We start from the raw sequence: 15,690 nt of genomic DNA, 5'->3' as shown, positions 1-15,690 counted from the left end.
GTCAAAGATTAGTCCCTGCAAGGTTACTAACATGTAGTGTGTCACACTTATTCATCTGTGGTATTTATTCTAGTACCGGAATTGTGTCCTCAAACTAAAATACTCGACTACAAATGCTCAGTAACAGCTTCCACTTAGAAAGTTCCTTTTTGTTAAGCAACTAGCACATCTAAAGGGCTCTTAATCTCAAGATCTGTCCGTATTATTGGGTCTTGTTTGTGGTGCTTTGCTCCATTACCAATATACAGATGTGTTAAACAACTTGAACGTGCTGTTTCAAATCCATTTAATAAAATGTGGGCATTTTGTTTGGGTTGTTGTATTCAAACTTGGGAAATGAATCATTTCTCGCATTCTTGGCAAGGCAAGTAATCACAGAGGTGTGTATTGTGAACATGTAGGGACCTATTTGCGGGGCAAAAGTGACAGCACACCTTTAGCTGTAATATTTTTTGAAGCTCTTCAGACAGACACATTCAAACCAAATTGCTTCATATGAGCTGCCAGGACAGACTGCAGCTTTTTGTGTGTGTCTATTATAGTTTAAAATACTTTGACCTTTGCCTTCAGGTGATGATAGCCTGAGTTAGTCGAAGCTAGTTAATCAATGATTAATGCCGCAGTGGTTTTAAAATCAATGACTGAACAAAAACATGCACATTCAGGTTGATAATGAGAAGACTGTGATTGGTCTAAATAGGTTGTTTTCAGTTTATTCTTGCAGTGTGTTCACCACCAGTGTCTGCTGCTGACTGTAACAACCATTTTTCATATTCCTCCGTTGGATTGAAAAGGCCGGTTTGACCCTCAGTTGGCTTTTAAAACCTGGGAAAAACAGTTGTGATTGAGTAATGAGAGGAATTCAAAGCAGAAGATGGTAATGTTGTTGGGTTATTTTCTTTATTTAATTAGCTTCATGGACATTAGTGTCATTCTGCTGGTTTTCAAATGACTCCAACACCTTTGTAGGACTGCAGGTGGGGTAGTCCCTGAACATCTTTGTTTCCTCTTACAGAAACCTGTGCCTAATCTATATTATTTTCTACGGTGGCCCCTAGAGACAAAGCACGTACAAACTTCAAAACACTTGCAAACTCCAAAACACATGCAAACTAAAAAACACTTGCAAACTAAAAAGCACATGCAAACTCCAAAACGCTTGCAAAATCCAAAACACTTGCAAACTAAAAAACACTTGCAAACTAAAAAACACATGCAAACTAAAAAACACTTGCAAACTAAAAAACACATGCAAACTCCAAAACGCTTGCAAAATCCAAAACGCTTGCAAAATCCAAAACACTTGCAAACTCAAAAACACATGCAAATTCCAAAACACAACGGAAGTGCTCCAGGACGCTAGGGGCAGTGTTGAGCTTTTGTTACCTAGTAACTACACAAGCCAGGAAGTACCAATGACCGGATTTGGGGTTTGCAGCCTTAAAGGCCGCATTTTAAGGCCGATTACCTCACAGCGACAAGAGAAGGCTTTCCGAATTCCTGAAATGCGTCCTTAATTTCCCTGAATTTTAAGGATGGGTCGGTGTAGCCTTCATGGCCCAACATATCCCAGACTTCATAGTGCGGTGGTGGTGTGGATAATTTTGCCGAAAAAAAAAAACAGTGGAAGCGGAGCGGAGGAAGAGTAAACTTTCAGAAGTAAGTACTGAATATTATGTCACTTATTAATGCGCAAATATTTTTTTAATGAAGAACATGAAACCATTATTGTTGGCCACATGTCGGGAAAGTTGACATTAGCGATGTTTGTACTTTCAGAATTAACTTGGTTTTAAAGCCTTTACTTTAATAAATATATATATATATAGTCGACCTTAATCTTACAGAGATTGTGATGATTTTGTGGATAATTAAAGTCAGTCATATATCCACAAACACAACAAGCTGAAAGTCAGTGATGCTGCTCGGTTCGCAGTCCTGAATATCACGGCACAAGCAGGATTCACTGCACTGTTAACGTTAGCTATGTTATATTGCTGCCTCTGTTCGGTGGTGTCGAGCCAAACGGACTTTAACGTGTGTTTGAACGAGCTGACGGTTCACTCGTTAAGCTGAAAGAAAGATGCTTTAATCACAGCAGTCACACATGTGTCCACTGTACCATCTGGGAACTCTTCTTGTTTTGTAATAACACAAGCTAAATCCTCCTTCTTTTGTGCTGTTGTGTAGCAGTGTGTACACCTGAGACTTTAACCTGTCTGTCTGTCCTGCACTCGCTCTCTTTTTCTTTCTCTCTGATTGTGGAATAAAAGTATGAACATGTGTTTATAAGTTACACTTGTGTTTGAATCCTGCAGCTTATCACACATTTGGTTTCCATGTGTGACAACTGCAAGTGTCCAGAGTGAGGACAGACTGAGGGACCCACTGCTGCACATCATCTGTGAGGCTTTGCATCCCTGATGATCCACCGAACTCAACAGTGTGTGAGGAAGAGGAGGAGGAAGAGCCAGCAGCAGCTGACAGATGGAGAGAATAGACAGACTGTTCCCTGTTTGTGAAGGACTGCTAGAAAAGTTTAACATAACTGTCTGTCCTGAATCAGTCTTATTAGGTAATGTTCAAATAATTTTATCCTCCCAGTGCTTTCAGTGTGGGAGAAAGTACTCAGGGCCTTCAAGTTACACACTATGAAAGGCAGCAACAAGTGTAATATTCAGAAACCTAAAGTATGTATCAGCAGCAGAATGGAGCTAAAAATAAATGTTTGTTCCACTTCTATGAAGCTTTGAGTATTTTGGATTAGTAGCACTGCTGTGTTTGTTGCATCATATTGCTGTAATTGTTTATATGCTTTATATATTCTGAGGTAAGTTGATCTATAGTGTTACATCATATTCTATAAGGATGTTATGTGTTTGTATACTTTCTGCCCAGTTTGACCCATTTAGCAGAAGCCAGCCTGTTTAAGGCTCTGATATCTATTCTGTATGATTTAAAGCAGTTATGACATGGTCTGATTTTCTCACCCAATAAAGGAATATTTCATATATCAGTCTACTCTTCATTCTATCAGAAACAGTTATCACAGCTTGTACGTTTTCTTTTTATAAATATATGTAAGCAATGAGCCAAATTTAGTAATGCCAACATGAAGGAACAACATTTGTCTCTTATATATGATACACCTATATATGCACTGTCAAAGATACTTGTCTTTGAGTGAAGATTTAAGGTGATAAGACATAACTGCAACTTGAATCTGTACTGAAGCTCAGTATTTGACACAGAGTTCATGTTCACTGCTGTAATAGCTAATAATGATTAATATAATAACTATAATATTGGCCATATTATATTTACATTACCAAAGTGATATGACTTTAGTCTCATGAACAACATTAGCTAATTCTTATTTACTAACTAATCTTAAATAACTGTTCAGTACAGAAATGAAGCCCAAAAATCATGTTTTACAGTCCTGTGGTCTCAGCCTCAGATACTTATCAAATCACACAAAGCTCTTGTAGAAACAAACAAACAAATGAACAAAATATATTCTCCTTCATTTCTGTCAAACCAAGTTGTATGACACGTTTCCAGCGGTTAGTATCATGGTTGCTAGGCAACCTGGGAAGCGCGACAGAGACTAGACCGTCCCATACAGACAAACTTGCAGTTTATTTTGCAAATAGAGCTCAACACTGCCCCTAGCGTCCTGGAGCACTTCCGTTGTGTTTTTGAGTTTGCAAGTGTTTTGGAGTTTGTACGTGTTTTGGAGTTTGCATGTGTTTTGGAGTTTGCAAGTGTTTTGGATTTTGCAAGTGTTTTGGAGTTTGTACGTGTTTTGGAGTTTGCATGTGCTTTTTAGTTTGCAAGTGTTTTTTAGTTTGCATGTGTTTTGGAATTTGTACGTGCTTTGTTTCTAGGGGCCACCGTAATTTTCATATATTTACACTGCAAAAAAGGAAAAAGCAAATTAAAAAAAAATGGTGACTTTTTCCCCCCATGTAAATAAATCACCTTAACCTTTTATAGGACACTCATTCAAATAAAAGGAAACTCAAAATTTCAACCCAAGGGTGTTCTCAGAACATATTACAGCTGTATATTTATTATTATATTTATTAACTGACTGGAACTTTTCATAATTATAACATCCACACCAAAGTGCATTTCTGTCGATGCTCAAGCAACAGCTTCATGGGGAAGCTTATGTATGGTGGCATTCTCCAATAAGATGATACTTTCTTTCAATGACTTAAATTCATTCACTGACTTGAGCATATGTATACACCCAAATACAGGGTGTGCTGTTCTCTGACATGGTGATAGGATAGCTTCTGTAAAAGAGCCAAATAGACAGTTGCAAAATTCAATCAGAACTAAATAAACCACACACTGAATTACTACATTGATTTTAGAATTAATAAGACTCACAGTAAACATATATGCAATTTAAGAGCTTTATAGTAAAAAAATGAACACAATCACATATTACACTATTTTTTTTTTTTATCTTGAAATTACTACAAGTGGTTTAAGCTTCTCACTGAGTGACTGTATAATGTTATACAAACTCGTGGGAGCTTATATGCTGCTCATTATGACTGTCATACGCTTATACCTAATAATTTATTTTTTAATTAAAAAAATGTTAACTGGATGCATCTGCTGCAGTTCAGCAGTTCTGTCTGAAAATTGATTTACCGACAGAACTGCTGAGTTCCTGAACTTGTACCTCTTTGTTGGATATGCCATATGCACCATGAGGTGCTGATGCAGTTGCCTTTTTTTGAACAGGCCCAGGTTTTAGCATGTTAATGCCTTATTATGCTACATATTACAATGAGGCTTTAGATAAAGTCAAGTACAAGGTCTGTTCTGAAAATAGCAAGATTACAAGGAAAACAGGCTCTTTAACAGCCTTTAATAGCAGGCTGATCGCTTTAATGAGGTAGAATATACCATAAAAGCATCCGACTGAAGATATTTCAACCAAAAAATTAAAATACTAACTGTATTAGAAAATACACTGATGTGAAAAAGCACTTTACCCCTTCCTAATCTCTTCTTGCTTTCTTTTTTAAATTAAGATTTCAGTTATTTTCTGTCAGAAAAACCTGAAGTAGAATGTCCAGCCATCAGTTCCATAACTCATAATTATGGTATATTCTCTTCATTAGCCTGTTATTAAAACACAGTTGTACTAGTTTAAAGATTAAATCTGTGTACATGTGGTTGGACATGAACTAAGGTATAGCCCTGAAAGTTTCGTGGGCACAATACAGTACGTTTTGATTTTTAAAAATATACTTTTTTTTTTTTTACTGAATTTCTATACTTTGTTATGTTCATATGTTTTGGAAAATTGTTCAATCCTAACATTTTTCACAACTCGGTTCCTGCCATTAGTGATATTTTATGTTATAATTACAAATATAATCGATAGAACAAAGACATTGCTGATCCGTATGTAAGATACTGCAAACAAAAAACAGTTTTTTTGTGCATATTTCACTCAAGTTTCAGATCATTAAATCAAACAAATGTAATATTAGACAAAGATAACCCAAGTGAATACAAAAGGCACCCGTTAAATTATTTCATTTTCAAAGATGAAAAGTGCGATTCTCAAGCTACTAAAGCCTCAAACGACCCATTTCTATCCTTGCACGGTTTGTTAAGTGTCATTTTTCACTATCTGTATAGAAATGAAACTTAATGTTCACCGTAGCCTAGTATTGCTCATCTAAAGACGATATAAATTATTATTCTACACTAGATTACTTGAAGTACCGCTTATGACTGGCGTTTCCGTTTCCGTTTTTAAGGGGGTGAATGCTCCTTTACACACTCTTTGATTGGCTGGTTGTTACATATCCCACAATCCACCGCCTTACAACTTCCTTTTTCCTTTCGGCCATTTTCCTCCCTTGTAGGTATGTGAAGTTATCCTCCAAAGATTTTCAAAAATCCGTTTCAATCCTCGATTTTCTGTTTGTATTTGTGAGTTTAGCTTATAGTCTGAAAAAGTGCTTTTTGTCATCTTTTAAATAAGGTGATTATTATCATGATTTTTTGTGTTAAATTGCTAAGTAGCTAATGTTTTTATGGAGATGACCGGTGAAGCGATGGCTGTCAGTAGCTATGTTTAAACACTGTCCTACTAAATAAAGATGAACCTACGTGAATGCCGAAATGGCGATGACAAATGGATTATTACATGTAGTAGTTTGTAAGGACATTATCGGGGCATGAAAGTAGCCGGACCCCTCGTTAATGCTTTAGCTTAGCATCTTAGCACTGTATGAAGCGGAGGTGCGCCGGCATGACGATCCGCTCATGTGTATGTGCCACGCTGTGTTGCAGGGAAGCAGGCAACCATGGCCCCCAGCCGGAATGGAATGATCCTGAACCCTCACTTTCATAAAGACTGGCAGAAAAGAGTGCGCACCTGGTTCAACCAGCCAGCCAGGAAGATCCGCAGGTGAGGACATGGACGTATGCTAACTTGAGCTAGCGTGCCCGTAAATGGTTAGCATCGAATTCGGTTCAAATGGTGGGAATTTTTGGCCCGTAAAGGATAACTAGACCATCCTGTGGAACCAGGATTGATCCCATGTGTACATCAATATAATATTTACATTGACAGACGTTTCTTATACTCTGTAGTTACCGTGTATTATGTGAACGTGCGTGTAACTGTCCCTCAGTCCCATGAGACATTATTAAACTATTAAATAAAACAAACTGAGAAAGTGGTTGAAGTAACTGTACCTTGTTTGATTTGAGCCACCACTTCAGCTGATCAAGCTGTTGGTCAAGCAGGACAGTCTTTACGATTTTGGCATATCTGTTTACCTGCAAAGTTATACTGAACTAAGCAGATACAGCAAACTTAATGTTTTTTGTTTTGCTTTTTTCTTCTTTTAATTGATATTGATATTTCACTGATTAGGTATAAGACTGAGGTTGGAGCATGACGCTGTAGTCTTAGAGCTGATGTAACTTTCTACTGTGAATCTTAGTAGACCCTACAACTGACTGGAGTCTTTTCTAGCAGTTAATGGTTTATGTGGCGCGTTATGCTATGTATTGTGTCCTGGTGTTTTACATGTGGTGTCAGCCCTAGAAGTGAATGTTATGAGTGTCTTTTTTACTTTCCTATTTGGCAGTCTTTGTTTGGGTCAGTTACTTTTCAGAGGCAAACACATTTGTCCCTCAAGTACATCCTCCTTCGAGGAAGTTGTTCACTGTGAGTCCTTACAGATGTCTAAGAAGGTCTTTTGGTTGATCTAAACTTCCGACTTTTTCCTCAGGCGAAAGGCTCGTCAGGCTAAAGCTCGCCGCATTGCTCCTCGCCCTGTCGCTGGACCACTGAGGCCACAGGTTAGGTGTCCCACTATCAGGTACCATACCAAGGTTCGTTCCGGACGTGGCTTCACCCTCGAGGAACTGAAGGTACGATTATAGTTCTCTGTAAATGTTTCATTAGAAGGTAAAGCATATCTTTAATTTCTTTAGACCTAAAACTGTTAAAGTTACATGAAACATTCAGTGCGGCATTAATTAAAATGCACACTTGCACACAAGTGCTGCAGGCAAACTGATGTTTGGCAACTGTTTTGTCTGGTGGAAGTTTATTTCTATATCAAAATGAAGCGCTAGAGGCTAAAAACTTCAGAAGTGATATTTAGAGTTATTGTGGATGGAAACTTGAACAAACTATCAAGTCAAAGAACTGTGGCTGTAGAAGACCTTAATGATCTTGTCAACCTTTACCTTGGCAAAAATATCAGGTTCTCCCTGTATGAAGAAAGTAAATAAGCTTTAATCAGAAACTGCTGCGAGCGCGAGGGCTACTTTTGTTTTCTCAAGTTTTAGTGTTTTCATGCATGTGTAACCGTATAAATCAAATCATTTATCTGCCATAAAATTAATCATGAAGAGAGCTAAACTAAGAGTCTGATCAGCTAAGTAATGAATATCCATGAACTTTTAAGTCATAGCCAGCTGTGCTCTCATCATTGGCCATCGCTAGTAATAGGGCTGCCACGATTTGTCGACTAGTCACGATTACGTCGACTATCAAAATCGTCGACGACTGATTTAATAGTCGACGTGTCGTTTGAAGCTTTGTAAGATCGCAAAAGACGCAGGAATAATAGCAGGATTTAAGAGTGTAATAACGGACTGAAACAGAAGATGGCAGCACTGCATGTACAAGGATTCCAGCTGCCGTTAAACCCCGAAGAAGAAGAAGTAGCTGTGTCCCAGAATTCATAGCGCGGCCCAGCTTAGTTTCCAACAATGGCGGTAGCTAGTTAGTTTTAATATTACTCTTATTATTCTTTCTGGGTCACAAAATAAACGTTTAACATATTTTCAGGCGAGAATGTAGCTGTGTAAACCTCAAATATCGGCTCAGTTTATCAGGACACCACATATTTTCAAAAGCGCTCCGACGTTTTCGGAGACGTCTGTTACCCACTAGCTCGATAGCTAGCCGGGGGCTAGGTCACTAGCGCCGTGAGAACACCGGACTCCCCGCAAATTGTTTTCAAACCCACCGCCGTCTTTCGCGACTCAGGTTAAATATATATGAGTCACTTAGATAAATTAAAAATGTTGTTGTTTGGCTTTTTTTTTTTTTTTAGTATTTTATTTGTTCCTGAGTAAATCGGTTTGGCTGAGATTAAAGTTATAGTTTTTACACAGCTGAATAAATGTCAAGCAGACAGCTGATTATCAGAAGTGTGAGATGCTGGAGAATATACCCCGGTGTCCTGTTATATTTTAGATAGCAAGGAGTTTATTAAACTTTACCGAAACAATCTGCAAATTTCATTAAAATTGAATAAACTATCATCTTGTCTTTATTTTTAGTTAGCACCTTAAAAGCTTAAAGCTGTAAGCTAATGATAGTTATATAAGCTGTAGTTTTACGTCCAGTGGATGATGATCTGATTAGTCGACTAATCGCAAAAATAATCGGTGACTAGTCGACTATCAAAATAATCGTTTGTGGCAGCCCTAGCTAGTAAGTGATCTTGTTTTTGCAAGTGACCCTGTATCCCATGGAACTATAAAATGTCTCCAGCAAGCGCGTTAACCATTGATGGCAGACGTGTTCAGGAATGTAACAACCACTTTGTTTTGCATCACAGCAGTTCAGATTATGACAAATCTCTGGACCTGCTGCATTTGCTTGATGAATACGTTGAACGCATTTTCTGAATGCTGAGATTTGTTATTTGAAAAGGAAGCGATTTTATGCTGACAGCTTGACATCAGTGTTTTATCATGTACAGGGCACGTGATCAAAATCAGAATTGTAAACGATCAAGTCCTCCTGTGCTAATGTTCCCGCAGGCGGCTGGCATCCACAAAAAGACGGCCCGCACCATTGGCATCTCAGTGGACCCTCGCCGCCGCAACAGATCCACAGAATCTCTTCAGGCCAATGTGCAGCGCCTGAAGGAGTACCGCTCCAAGCTCATCCTGTTCCCTAGGAAGGCTTCTGCCCCCAAGAAGGGAGACAGCACTGTAAGTTTTCACATGGCACACAAAGATTAGACTTTGGTGTTTCTCCTTGTTATTAATTTACTTTTTGTTTGTTTGGCTCATTTTCCTGAGGGAAAAAAAACAAGTGTTGAAGCATTCAACCAAAGCATGTGACCAGTAGGAGTTGGCTGTATATAGAAACTGAAAAAGCACAGTTTTGGAAGCCCTCTTTGGTGTGAATGTATCGTTTCCTTATTTAAAATTACTTAAAAAATAATTTTAATGTATTAAAAAAATGGCTAAAATAAGACTTGCACATGCCTTTAAAATAAGACGCAGAAGAGATTATAGAGACTACAGCAGTTTTTTATGTGTTAAGGATAATTTGATATTTGAATACCTTTTCGGCTGCTTCCTTTAGACTCCATGGGATTTAAGGTTACCTAGGTAACCTGGGGACACGTCTGCTAATTATGAAATTCCGTTAAGCTTGGAAAATGAAGCGTACTGATGAAATTCAAGGTTTCTGTTAGATCATTATTAAAACATGCCGAATCAGCCGTGCATCAGTATAATAATTCCAGGCTGACTGCTGGAGATGAGCTGCACTCCCACATTCTGCCACCTTTAAATGTGAATATATAAGTACAATTCCCATTGGGGTGATTGAAATCAAACCAGACGGTCTTAATAAGCATTTATTTGATGCCCTAGTGAAAAGTCTTGCTGTCTGTTCCCTTTAAAAATATTTAACTGTTTTGTCATTTCAGGAGGAGGAACTCAAGATGGCCACTCAGCTCACTGGTCCAGTCATGCCCATCAGAACTGTAAGTGACAGCTCCTGCAAGGTTACCCTGTGTATCTGTTTATAGATGAGGATTAAGACGGCTGATGATAATTTGTTTTCACTGACGTTATTGGCCAGTTTTACCTGGACCAGTATTACAGAAGTAATGACTGATAAAAGATGCATTAACCGTCTGAACATTTTGCATTACAGCAGTCAGATGATGACAAATCTCCGGAATCTCTGTATTTCTTTGATGAAACACTTGAACCCTTTTTCTGATGACTGCTGTTCACAAAAATAAAAAATCAGCTAGAAAGCTGAACTGATTTTCACAAAATGTTAAATTCTCAAAATTAGACTCAGGCTTTTGGATTTGGAGAAAACCCTCATTTTGCAGTATTCGGTGTGTGTCTTAACCCTCATTTTGTTTTTCTTCTTTAGGTGCACAAGAAGGAGAAGGCCAGGGTTATCTCCGAGGATGAGAAGAACTTCAAGGCTTTCGCCAGCCTGCGTATGGCTCGCGCTAATGCTCGTCTATTCGGCATTCGTGCCAAGAGAGCCAAAGAGGCTGCTGAGCAGGACGTGGAGAAGAAGAAGTGAAAATAGTCACTATGGAACTTTGCAAAATAAAGTGTTTAAAAAGAGTAAGGTGTGAATGTCATGAATCTCATTTAGATTGACAGATGGCAGTTTTCACGAGCTAATCATAGATAAGCTGGCAAAATTGTATTTCTTCGTCAGGGAGAGAGCCAAGTCGTGCGCTTCTGTCAGCAACATTACACACGAACACCACCAGGTTGCATTTCATAAAACCTGGAGAGGTGCTTGGAGAGCACGAGTGAAGGAAGAACTCGGTAGATAAATGTATTCTAATCAAATATTTAAAAAATGTCAGAACCTTGGAGGATGTCTTCACGGCAGTCCATTTCATAGTATAAAATCAGTTTAAAATAGCTGTTGGGTTACGACTGCTGTCTGATACGTGACAATATGCTGGATCTGAATATATTCCAAGTTTTTGCATTATAATGAGAGGAGAAAGAAACCCAGTTTGGGCACTAAGATTCAAACATCTATGAAAACACGAGTTAATCCAAAAACATGTTGATAGGGTCTTAATCCAGCAGGTGCTTTGGATGGCAGTCAGATATGTGGATACTAAAAACAGCCCACACGGCATTTAATTCACATCTGTGACTTGTGTCAAAGTTCAATTATTTTACTTTTTGTATTACATTTATGAGTCCTGGTCAGCTGCAGAGTAGATTGGTGGGGTTAAAAGTTGAGAGACCAGTCCCCAGTACAACACTGGGACACATCTGTCTGTAGTGCAGCAGCTGTGAACTTGCTCTAAATTTGGTTCAGCGTGTATAACTGACGCATTTACAACAGTAGGGGGCACTGTAGGTACAACATGTAGATCATTGATGCGGACTTCAAATAAATCGAGTAGTTCTAAATTAATATTATCTTTTGTAATGTGTCAAACTTGATAATTTAATACTCTTAATCAGCGTATCAGTAACTCAGGAGTGGGAAATACTCCAGTTAAATCCTTCAGTTTTTTCTTAATGTGGCCCAAAAACAAAACAAAACTCAAGTTTAAAGCAGGGTTTAAGCCAGGAAGATCCTCTGAAAAAACTGATTGCTAAAATATTAAAAGACCTGTATATTATTTACAGCATGGCAATGCAAAGGTGAGTGGATATCAACAAAAGCCCGGAAAGAAGGTCAGGAGAGGTGGACGGTAATAGAAGACAGAAAGAAAGTTGGAAAGTTTTACATTGAACCGCTGCAGGAAAACAAAGCTGAATGTTAAATTCTCGACTTTTATCTGGCAGGCATGAACCAAGACTTATGTAAAGCCCTGCTATTACAGCCGAGGCTCTGCACATTTTGTGTTCTGTGGGTGTTCTGATAAAATGAAATGAATAAATATACAAAACAACACCGGAGCAGAACAACACAAAATCTCGCTGATGGAGTGAGATTTCCTGCCTCCAATGCATTACTCACTACACTGTGAGGAAAGTGTCAAAGATTCTGTATGCTCAGCAAGTCAACGTACACAAGCTGGAAATAAAAAAGCAGGATGTGGGGGACTCCGTGCCCTTGAGTCTCCTTAGAGTGTCTCTGTGGTCCTGCGGTCTGGACGTCCATAAATAATTCAGCTGATGAAGGTAAGTGGACAGTCAGGTTGGTTGGACAGGGGTGATTGATATGGCTGATAGGAGCTCAAATGGATGGTCATGTTAGTCGTATGATCGGGCTTTGCAAAATAACCGATACACAGAGAAAAAAAGCCTTTAGAAATATTGCTACCCCAACTAAATGGCTTATCTGCCATTTATGTGCAGTCATTTAATCAGGATGGACACATTCAACTATCACCGTGTCTCATTAATGGCCACTGGGATGAATTTCCTGTTTTACAATGCTGCATTAAATGCTTAACAAAATATAGATATTCTTATTGATTTCTGCCGGGAATCTCATTCCCTGCATTTTACCCATCCTGTGGATTAGGATAGAGGGCCCAGCCACCGGGCAGGAGAAGATTGTTAAGTCAATGTACCCCAGATCATAAAAAAGCCGCCCAGAGATGAGTGACTTTGTTTTTAGTTGATGGACAGAAATTCTTTTAACAACTTTAACAATCCCTTTAACTCCTTTATTCAGCAAGTAATCACACACTCACTACCTCAGATACACTTTTAAAGAATAAATCCATATCCCTGTCTCACCTTAATCTATAACTGTAGCGTGGAGAGCTGAATGAGCTGAATGTCTTCTTCTTTTTTGCTGCTCAACAAAACATCTCACATTGACTGTTTGACGTCCAATTGCAGTCAGTGAGGCCGGGCATCCGGCAGTGTGAGCTTCTCTATGGTTTACCCTTTGTAAAAGGGGAACTGCAACCGTTTTGACCACAGTGTTAAAACGAGTAAAACATGACGCCTGGAGATTGCAGCTTCCATCACCGGTAAGAAAACTTTAGAATCAATAATGTCTTTGAAACCCTCTAAAAACCTTCCTGTGGACAGAAATACCTTCACTCAGTGGAGCTGCTGGTGGAAAATTTTACACAAATGCACTGAGGGAGCTTGACTAGACTAAAAAAAAAAAATCTGAGTGCACCAGACCATGTGTAGAGATCCTCCTATTTGGGTTATTGTACATGCAATGTGGTCAGCAGCACCAAGGCAAGCACTGAATGTGACTGGGGAGAAGCAGCAGGGGGACTCGGAATAGATAATCCATGTGTAAATGCAGGGAACGTCCTGTGAGGTGCTCAACCGACACAGCAGCAGCAGATGGTCGTTGTTTGGAGCTGTGGCATAACAGGGCTCAGGTGTGTGCCCCAAAGCAGACGCTTAATACCACCTCTGAATACCCATGGAAGAAGAGGCAGTGAGGGTGAAAACTCCAGGAGAGATCTGCCTCTGTCGGAAAGCAGCCAGTGTGCGCGCGTTAAACACTGGCCGCTGATCCAGGCTTCTTTTGTCTGAAGTGCTTCACACGTAAAATCAACTTGAGAGCAATGCGTGTGCATTTTTATTTATTTACTTTGAATGAGTAACATGGTGATCATCTCAGCAGAGTAGTTAATTAGAAGCAGGGAGCCAAATGTTTTACATCTCATGCTGCTGGAATGATTTTATTGACCTGCCCATCTGCTTTGAAAGCCTCTCAAAGCCTCACATCCTCTTGATATAAAGACCAGATTTTAATGCGGCGCAAGTCAAATGAAAGCAAAGAATGTTCCACGTATCCGAAGGACATTTTTAGCACCGTGAGGTTTAAAAAGCTTTTGGAATAAAATGTTAAAATGTGAAGCCTACACTTTACTTTTGTCATTCACTTTGCCACAATGACTAACAGCCAGCTGCACAAGTTGCTTTCAGACAGCTCGAACTAAGCTCTTACTTTGAGTTCTTACATTTTCTCTGTTTTCGTCAACTGCTTTGTCTCTCACGGCCTTCAGTGCTGTTTTGCAGAAACTCGAGAGCTGATGTTTTTTTGTCAGCGCCATGTATGAATGTTATGCAATATCTGGAAATACATTCAGGAAAATAATACATTTGTGGGTGGACTGTGAAAAGGTCCAAGCATAGACGCAGTGTAGAAACAATACATTATATAACATACACAGCTGTCAAGTGATTGAAAAACCACTCTGTGAATCAATTCATTGTCATTTTTACTGAAGGCAACTTTACACTTGACTTGGAGCATTTGTGCGTGCGTGGACTCAGCACATATTGTTTATTACTTGTGGGTGCATGTGTGTATTTAGCAAAGGTAGAAAAGTCACCTGTCTTTAGCTGTCTGCAGCTTCCACACGGAGATTTGATTGCGATGTGCTGCTGCTGGATGAGCAGTTCTTTTGAACTTCCTCTTGCAGTTTTATGTATGTCTGTTTAAAACCTGACAATACTACTAAAAGGATGAATCTCAGTGCAGAATGAATGGTTTCTGTTGAAAGACGGTCCCGTAAATGGGAAACACGCAGAGGAGGATGGCGAAAGGGGCACTATTGTGTTCACTGTTGACTCCAAAATTTTCATTTCATGTACTCTTCCTTGCTACAGCCCATCAGTTCATGCTCTGTCTGAAACATGCTTAAGGCCACCTTCCCTTTCGGTCAGCCCCTGTCCAAACAGAAAAGCAAGAGGATTGGGCTTCTGTTCTGAAAGCCAGATCTGTGTGCCTGAAATGGCCACTTTCAGGATGTCAACCCTCAATAACATCACAGAGCATCAAAGAGTAGAAAGAAAAATAAAACCGGTAATGTGCCCGAAGCCTGAGCTTCAGCTCACAGAGGTCACTTACACATATGCTAACCACATTATTTTTACCACTGCAGTATAGAAAATAAAGAAAAAACACAAATGCTGCATGCAGTTCAGCTTACATAAAGAAGCGTCTTTCCCCCTCTCTTTTGCACATATTTCAGTGCATCCTGCTCTTTCTATCCTCATAATCTTCAGTAAGCAACTTAATCCTGAGCGGGGAGGCTGCTGTAATAACTAGTTGAACATTTGGTCATAAACAGTAGTATTGTGTTGGAAAACAATCTGAATGGCATATCTGTCTAAATCCTGGTCCAAAATCCACAAAGGCAGCAGAGAATTAGCAGATAGAAATGAGCGACACCTTATGGAGGCGGGTTAAACATGAAAATAATGCTATGTCTGTGTTTATAGACAAGAATTTAACTAAATCACTCAAGATCTACGCACGCCTCCACCTCAGGTTTTGAGCTTCCAGATCCCAGCATTTTCCCACAGCCTCTTTTCCCTACCTCTTTCTTTTATGGACTCGATTTCTAACTGAACTCAAAATAATCGAGTCCCAACGAAAAGCCCATCCCTTACATCAGCAGCTGGACTCTCTCCACTCCCCATCCCTACAAGCCGAGCCTACTCCCT

General features: G+C 39.3%; 1 protein-coding gene and 1 long non-coding RNA gene across 2 annotated transcripts; both read left to right on the top strand.

Annotated features, from left to right (window-relative positions):
* Positions 1–1,034: 1,034 nt before the first annotated feature.
* Positions 1,035–3,011, top strand: LOC309704443. Its single transcript, XR_014276262.1, has 2 exons — positions 1,035–1,659; positions 2,319–3,011. It is a non-coding gene; the product is annotated as an uncharacterized lncRNA (long non-coding RNA).
* Positions 3,012–5,803: 2,792 nt separating this feature from the next.
* Positions 5,804–10,902, top strand: rpl13 (ribosomal protein L13). The gene is made up of 6 exons (XM_082522890.1): positions 5,804–5,903; positions 6,334–6,451; positions 7,284–7,425; positions 9,337–9,510; positions 10,239–10,295; positions 10,700–10,902. The coding sequence occupies exons 2-6, from the start codon at positions 6,348–6,350 to the stop codon at positions 10,856–10,858; spliced, it is 636 nt and encodes a 211-aa protein (XP_082379016.1). The 5' UTR covers positions 5,804–5,903; positions 6,334–6,347; the 3' UTR covers positions 10,859–10,902.
* Positions 10,903–15,690: the final 4,788 nt, after the last annotated feature.

This window comes from Aulonocara stuartgranti, assembly GCF_965226115.1.
Source record: "Aulonocara stuartgranti genome assembly, chromosome: 1".
Taxonomy (NCBI): domain Eukaryota; kingdom Metazoa; phylum Chordata; class Actinopteri; order Cichliformes; family Cichlidae; genus Aulonocara; species Aulonocara stuartgranti.
This window is presented reverse-complemented; position numbering and strand designations above follow the sequence as displayed.

Bases quoted from the DNA above. Each gene is read 5' to 3' on its own strand.
- rpl13 (XM_082522890.1), top strand. From the start codon at position 6,348: ATGGCCCCCAGCCGGAATGGAATGATCCTGAACCCTCACTTTCATAAA. The intron at 6,452-7,283 runs GTGAGGACATGG...CTTTTTCCTCAG, and splicing joins CCAGCCAGGAAGATCCGCAG to GCGAAAGGCTCGTCAGGCTA. The intron at 7,426-9,336 runs GTACGATTATAG...ATGTTCCCGCAG, and splicing joins TCACCCTCGAGGAACTGAAG to GCGGCTGGCATCCACAAAAA.